Source organism: Pterocles gutturalis, unplaced genomic scaffold, assembly GCF_000699245.1.
Source record: "Pterocles gutturalis isolate BGI_N339 unplaced genomic scaffold, ASM69924v1 scaffold24454, whole genome shotgun sequence".
Lineage (NCBI taxonomy): Eukaryota > Metazoa > Chordata > Aves > Pterocliformes > Pteroclidae > Pterocles > Pterocles gutturalis.
In genome coordinates this window covers 1-7204 of record NW_010136478.1, presented here as the reverse complement: position 1 = coordinate 7204, position 7204 = coordinate 1, and the positions used below count along the sequence as shown (strand labels likewise).

Below are 7204 nucleotides of genomic sequence, written 5' to 3'. Positions count from 1 at the left end.
CTGCTATTACAGCAGACAGGAAGAGATTAAGTGGGTGCTATAAAACTAACTTCCACCTCAGTCAAAAGAAACAAAAGCAAAAAGAACAGGGTAATCGGATGCTCTTACGATCAGGATATGCTCAAAATGATTTCTCCATCCCATTACAAATGCTTAGAAACTGCACAGCCTCTCCAGCACAGTGAGATTTTGAAGTGGTTTAATGGACATAAGGAGTTTAGAGCTGATAATGCCACTTCCAACCTTATCCTTTCGCTGCATGAAAATAGGTAGTGGCTATTGATTGGTGTAAATTGTCTACTTTTAAAGCTGTATTTGCTGGCTTAGACATGCTAAGAGTCTCTCTACAGAGTTTTCAGGGCCCAAATGTAATGTGTGTGGTTAAGCAGGGGATATATTGAGTTTCTTCAGCAGAGAGTTGTTGGTCAGGCCAGACAAACTTCTCACTTTGTACTTTCTTTTCCTTTCAGGACAAGCCATTCACAATGTCAATCAAAAAGGAAGGTGCCCACAAGAAGTGGGCTGCCCTGAAGGAAAAACTTGGACCCCAGGAGACTGACCAGACAGAGGCCAACCTGGAAAATGCAGAGCCGGAGCTGTGCATCCGTCTCCTGCAAATGCCGTCGGTGGTGAACTACTCTGGGCTGAAGAAGCGGCTGGAGAACAGCGACGATGCCTGGATGGTCCAGTTCTTGGAGCTGTGTGGGCTGGACCTCCTCCTGGAGGCCCTGGACAGGCTGTCTGGGCGAGGCGTGGCCAGGATTTCTGATGCCTTGCTTCAGCTCACCTGCATTAACTGTGTGCGAGCAGTTATGAACTCTCACAAAGGCATCGAATACATTGTGAGCAACGAGGGCTATGTCAGAAAACTCTTCCAAGGTGAGAAGATGTCTTCCTGCTTCACCCATGACATGTGGCATGGCGGGGGGAGGACTTTCCTGTTGCTTGTCCTTCTGCCCTGCACCAGGCTTCTTGCAAGTTGTTGATCACAACTGATTAATGAAAGAGATAATTTTCGTTAAAATTATACTGCTTGCAAATGGCATTGCCATTGCCACTCAGTGCGGTGTAGATGGGCTCATTTCCACACAAATGTCTTCATAGTTCACAGAGAAGCCAGGGATAAACCCAGCGTTAGCTGTACGTGGGCACAAGAAGTCCTCAACCCTTCAGTTGTCAGCAGACATTTGCTATTTAGTCTTTCTGAGCCTCAAGGGCAGAGGGAAAGGAATCAAAAGGCCTTGAAGATTTGCAGCCTGTAAAGAAGAGGGAGGGTGACATGGTTTAGACTCAAGACAGCCTGTTCTCTGGGCTGCTCAGACTGTTCCTTCTGGAAGAGGGTAGGTAATACCACTCACTCTCACTTTCTCCTGCCATTCACTTGGCTCATTGCTAGGTATGACACTCACCAGGGCATCTCCTAGGACCTATTGTACAGCACTTAATGATGGTGATGCTGGTAGGGTATCTTCTGTGCTGCTCCACAGAGCTGAGATCACAGTTGTGCTCAGAAACCCTTATTAATAGCTCTTTAAAAGGCTTTGGCCTGAAGGCTAGCTTGCTCCCCTCTTCAGTTTTGAAGTCCTCTTCCTTTCTCTCCACCCTGTATTTTCTTAACCAGTGTGAAATATAGAGTTGGCATTTTTGTGCTGTGAGAAACAGGGGAGCTCCCTGAGCTTTTCAGCGGTCGAGCTTCTTTGTGCACTAATAAAGGAAAACCAAGATGGTGTAATCCACTCCCTCCCAGCTCCCAGGGCTCACAGAGAAACACTAGTGGGAAAAAGGGAATACATGGGGACAGGTTAGAACAACTGGCCTACTTGATATGCATATTGGGTGTTTCTGCACTAAAAATAAGACTCAATAATTGAGGAAAATGGTTCATCTGCTGTTCTAGAAAATACCCATATGTGCAAATGTGAAATAAAATGTGTGATTGTGAGTGCTGAGATCTTGGCTGCCATTGCAGCAGGCCACTGATGCATGGAAGAGCTGAACAACTACAAGCAGCACCAAAATGCCAATAGGGTACCTGTAGCATTTACTGTTCCCACTAGAAGTTACTGTCACATAATGCTACTGGGATGGGATATCTATACATTGGGATATTTCTCTTCCCATCTTCCATGTAGTGGCTCCACTCCTTCAGTCTTTTTTCTACCACTGGTCATAAGCCATGCAGCAGAAGACACTGAGATTCAGAACATTAATATCATTATAAATTCTTTTTTGTTTTGTTTTGTTTTTCCTCCAGCACTTGACACAACTAACGTTATGGTCAAAAAGCAAGTATTTGAGCTCCTGGCTGCACTGTGCATTTACTCATCAGATGGCCACGCTTTGGCTTTGGATGCCCTGGACCATTACAAGGCAAGTGTTGGGCTCCAGCAGGAGGTACAGCTCTGCTCTGATCAATGCAGGTGGATCCATGTACCACAGAAAAGAGCTGGGAATGAAGGTTATTTTGCATCATTTTGATAAGAGAGGCAGGGATTTATAAGGTGGAAACTATAGGAAATTTGGCCTGGTCAGAGTCCACGGTGCTGCTCTGTGACTTGTCTGGACAGATGACTGCCAACCACAAAGTCCTTTCTGGCATGAAAAGCAATTTAGCAAAATAGATGGTGCCACACCCGTGGGTTTCACTGGCCACAAGCCCAGGTAGGTGCATTAGTTGTCAGAAAGTGTAAAGGGATCTAAGAGGAGTTACACTGACTTTCTCTGCCACCCAGACCCTGCTCCGTAATGGAGGAGTGCTGCTTTTACCTCTATCTCCCTGTCTTGTGCACAGTGGGATAAACTGAGAGGTTTTAAGATTCTGATTCCATCTGAGAGCCTGCACCAATGTGGTAGATGTTTCTGTACCAGCTGAACAGAAATATCACTTGTGCTATTAACAGAGTGCGAAGAACCAGCAGTATCGATTCAGCGTCATAATGAACGAGCTCTCCAACACAGATAACGTGCCGTATATGGTGACACTGCTGAGTGCTATCAATGCCATCATACTGGGGAAAGAAGAGCTAAGAACAAGGACACAAATCAGAAATGAGTTCATAGGTAAGGATGGTTGTACCTAACTTTCTCCAGAGAAAATCAGTCGCCAAGCAGTTTTATTTTCAGATATATCCATAAGGTGACAGAGGAGGGCTGGGGAGCAAAACTGCAAATATTAAAGGCAGACTCCTTTTTTTTTATTTTGGTCTCTGTTCTCTTCAACAACCTTTCTGTAACCAGATTTATTTAAAACTTTGCTGCCTACACATAGCTTTGATCTTTTCTGGAATCCCAGCAGCACTGTATCCCTTGAGCTTCTTCAATGCATTTCTATAACCAGTCATCTTATGTATCATCAAATCATAGAATCATAGAATAATTTAGGTTGGAAAAAAAACCTTTAAGACTATTGAGTCCAACCAGAAACCTAACACTGCCAAGTCCACCACTAAACCATGCCTCTAAGCACTACATCTACACATCTTGTAAATACCTCCAGGGATGGTGACTCCACCACTTCCCTGGGCAGCCTGTTCCAATGCTTGACAACCTTTTTGGTGAATAAATTTTTCCTAATATCCAGTCTAAACATCCCCTGGCACAACTTGAGGCCTTTTCCTCTCATCCTATCATGTGTTACTTGGGAAAAGAGACCGACACCCACTCCACTACAACCTCCCCTCAGCCTCCTCTTCTCTAGACTAAACAACCCCAGTTCCCTCAACCACTCCTCATAAAACCTGTGCTTTAGACCCTTCACCAACTTTGTTGCCCTTCTCTGGACCTGCTCCAGCACATCAATGTCTTTCTGGTAGTGAGGGGCCCAAAACTGAACACAGGATTCAAGGTGTGGCCTCACTGATGCTGAGTACAGGGGGATGATCACTTCCCTGGTCGTGCTGGCCACACTATTTCTGATACAAGCCAGGATGCTATTGACCTTCTTGGCCACCTGGGCACACTGCTGGCTCATGTTCAGCTGGCTGCCTACCGGTACCCCCAGGTCCTTCTCCGTCAGGCACCTTTCCAGCCACTCTTCCCCAAGCCTCTAGCCTTGCAGGGGGTTGTTGTGATCCAAGTGCAGGACCCAGCACTGAGCCACATTGAACCTCATACAGTTAGCCTTGGTCCAGGCTCCTCTGTAGAGCCTTTCTACCCTCTAGCAGGTCAACGCTCCTACACATTTTGGAGTCATCTGCAGATATATTGAGGGTGCACTCCATCTCCTTGTCCAGATCATTGATAAACAAATTAAACAGAACTGGCCTCAGTACTGAGCCCTGGGGAACACCACTTGTGACCAGCCACCAACTGGATTTAACTCCGTTCACCACCACTCTTTGGGCCCAGCCATTCAGACAGTTTTTTACCCAGTAAAGAGTATCCCCATCCAAGCCGTGAGCAGCCAGTTTCTCCAGTAGAATGCTGTGGGAAACAGTGTCAAAGGCTTTACTAAAGTCCAGGTAAACAATATCCACAGCCTTTCCCTCATCCACTAAGTGGGTCACCTTGTCATAGAGGGAGATCAGGTTAGTCTAGCAAGACCTGTCTTTCATGAACCCATGCTGGCTGGGCCTGATCACCTGGTTGTCCTGTATGTGCCATGTGATGGCACTCAGGATGATCTGCTCCATAACCTTACCTGTCACTGAGGTCAGACTGACAGTCCTGCAGTTCCCCAGATCCTCCTTCCAGCCCTTCTTGCAGATGGGCGCCACATTTGCTAACCTCCAGTCAGTTAGCCAGGACCTCCCCAGTTAGCCAGGACTGCTGATAAGAGATGAAAGTGGCTTGGTGAGCACTTCCACCAGCTCCCTCATTCCCCTTGGGTGGATCCCATCTGGCCCCAGAGACTTCTGTCTAAGATCATAATACATCAGTGTCAAGTAGGTCATAATGATCATTTTTTTTTTCTCCCAGGGCTTCAGCTGTTGGATATTTTAGACAAGCTAAGGTAAGAATCACTGTTTAAATTTGCTTTATAGATGAAATTCACAGTAGTGTAGCTATGGAAATTTAATACCTATCAGCCTTCAGTTGTATGAAGTGAAGTGTACCCAAGTGGAGTGGATTACACTAGTGTGCACCCACTACCCAGGAACTGGAGGCATTAGGCCACTGTTAGGACACTCTTGCCAACCACAGTGTCTCAGGGACAGCTGTTGGCGCAGATGTCATTGGCAGAGACTCCGGGCACAGATGAAGCAAGGCTCAGCAATGTTCTCATTGAGGCTGCATTTCAGACTGAACCTGAAGTGGTGCTGTGGGCTCACTGAGCAGCTTGCTGTATCCAAACCCCTTCGCTGCTGGTGTTGGTCCCAGAAGCATCCAGCTAAGACACTTTACTAATTCATATCTGGACATACCTGTCTTCGCAGTTTCTTAATTTAAAAATTATGTTCCGTCAGAAACACCCATGATAAACTCTAGAATGCATTATATGTGCATTGCAGTTATCCATGTAACTGAAGTTGCTCCATTCAACCCCATAAAAATTAGGGAAGAGTTCTTTCAATACTGCCAACTAGCAAGGGTAGAGTTCCTGCACTGAGTGGTCTCGAGAGTGCTGAAAAAGTTGGCTTTAGAGTGTTTGGGGGTTTTTTAATCCAATTTTGAGTAACAGAGAATGAAGTTTTTCAAACAGGAACATCACTGAAATATTTTCAATTTGTCTTGACTTAAAAAAAAAAAACAAAGAGGTGGCCCAGTTTCAGAAAGGTAGAAATGCCACTCTATTGTTACAGCTCCAAGGAGAAGTCCATATAAAGCAGACAGTGGGCCAGGTTATGCCTTGAAAAGTCCCATTTATTTGTATGTATCAACTGTAGAAAAAGGTACATTCAGTTCAAGAAAGGATGCACTGATGGCATTTGATCCTTTATAGAGAAAGTAGAGTTGGCTACTTTCAACACTGACTGGCTGAGTCTGAGAGGCAAAGAGATAAAAGCCATTTGAATAAAAACAATCATCTGAAAATCAGTGAAGGGCTCTCCGGTGAAAATGAATGCTGTGATATTGCAGAGACATAGAGGAGGAGGATCTGCTTATCCAGTGTGATACATTTGAAGAGTTCAAGGTAGAAGATGATGAGGAATTATTAAAGATATGTGATGGGATAAACATGAACGATCATCATGAGGTCTTTTCATCTCTCTTCAATAAAGTAAGTAGGCACTCACATGGGGTGCAAAGTCATTCAATGGCAAAGTTAAAAAACTTTGCCTGGAACCAGCCTTGCCATGATGGAAAGCTGCCCTGTCTTCCAGGTGAGCCGCTCTCCAGTCTCCATCCAGCTGCTGTCCATCCTCCAGAGCCTGCTGCACTTGGAACCATCGCATCACTCCAGCCTCTTGCTGTGGGAGTCCTTGGATGCGGTAGTGAACAGAGCCCTTTTGCTCGCTAATGACAGTAAGAATGACATATCCATTCAGCCTTGCACTCTCCTCTTGTTTTCCCTCACCCCACCCAGTGCCCACAAAAGTCCTTCCCAAATGCACAAGCAATAATCTATGGGACTTGCTGAGAGCTGAACAGAAGCTGGGACAAAGTTAAACCTGCTGCACAAAGTCAAGTCTTGGTGCAAAGCTCCAGCCATGCAGATGCCAGTGAGAGCTGGCCATGTTTAGCAGTGGGCTCAGGATTCATGGTCTTGCTTTTAACGGTTAAGTCCTGAGCTTTGGGTCATAGGATTCAGTGGGAATCTGTCCTTGCTGGCATCCTGCCGCTGGTGCTGGCCAGTCTTACCGGCAGGCATGCTCAAAACAGTGTTTATGTGCCAGGAACATTGGAAGGAAATTGCCTGGAAGCTAAAAGTGCAGTTGTGTAAAGTGACACCAGGGAGTGGGCTCTGTGGCTCCAAATGTGCTGCTTGGCGGGGATTGAATAGCATGAACCACCCTCTGGGCCCAGTCCCCTTCTCTGACCCCAACTTGTTTCTCTAGTCCAAGGGAACACAGTTGAAGAAGTCATTGAGAGGCTGCTATCTATCAAGAAACATCCAAACAAGCAAAAGCGAGCTGAAAACCGGCTGTCTGGGAGTGGGAGTGGAGGTGTCCAGGCTGAGCGAGAGCCATGTGCACGTGCAGCTCGGAGCCCAGTGGGATCATCAAACCCCTCCAAGGCACCGGCACCTCCCTCAGGGCCACCCACCAATGAAAAGATCTCATCCTCCCAGCTCACAGCCTGCTCTGCTTCACTGGAGACATCT

The 7204-nt window shown here is 46.3% G+C and overlaps 1 protein-coding gene across 1 annotated transcript; it reads left to right on the top strand.

Moving 5' to 3' along the window:
• Positions 1–485: 485 nt before the first annotated feature.
• LOC104468265 (inverted formin-2-like) lies at positions 486–4955 on the top strand. Its single transcript, XM_010082327.1, has 4 exons — positions 486–879; positions 2255–2370; positions 2901–3060; positions 4918–4955. Exons 1-4 carry the CDS (start codon positions 486–488, stop codon positions 4953–4955), a joined length of 708 nt encoding a protein of 235 aa, XP_010080629.1.
• Positions 4956–7204: the final 2249 nt, after the last annotated feature.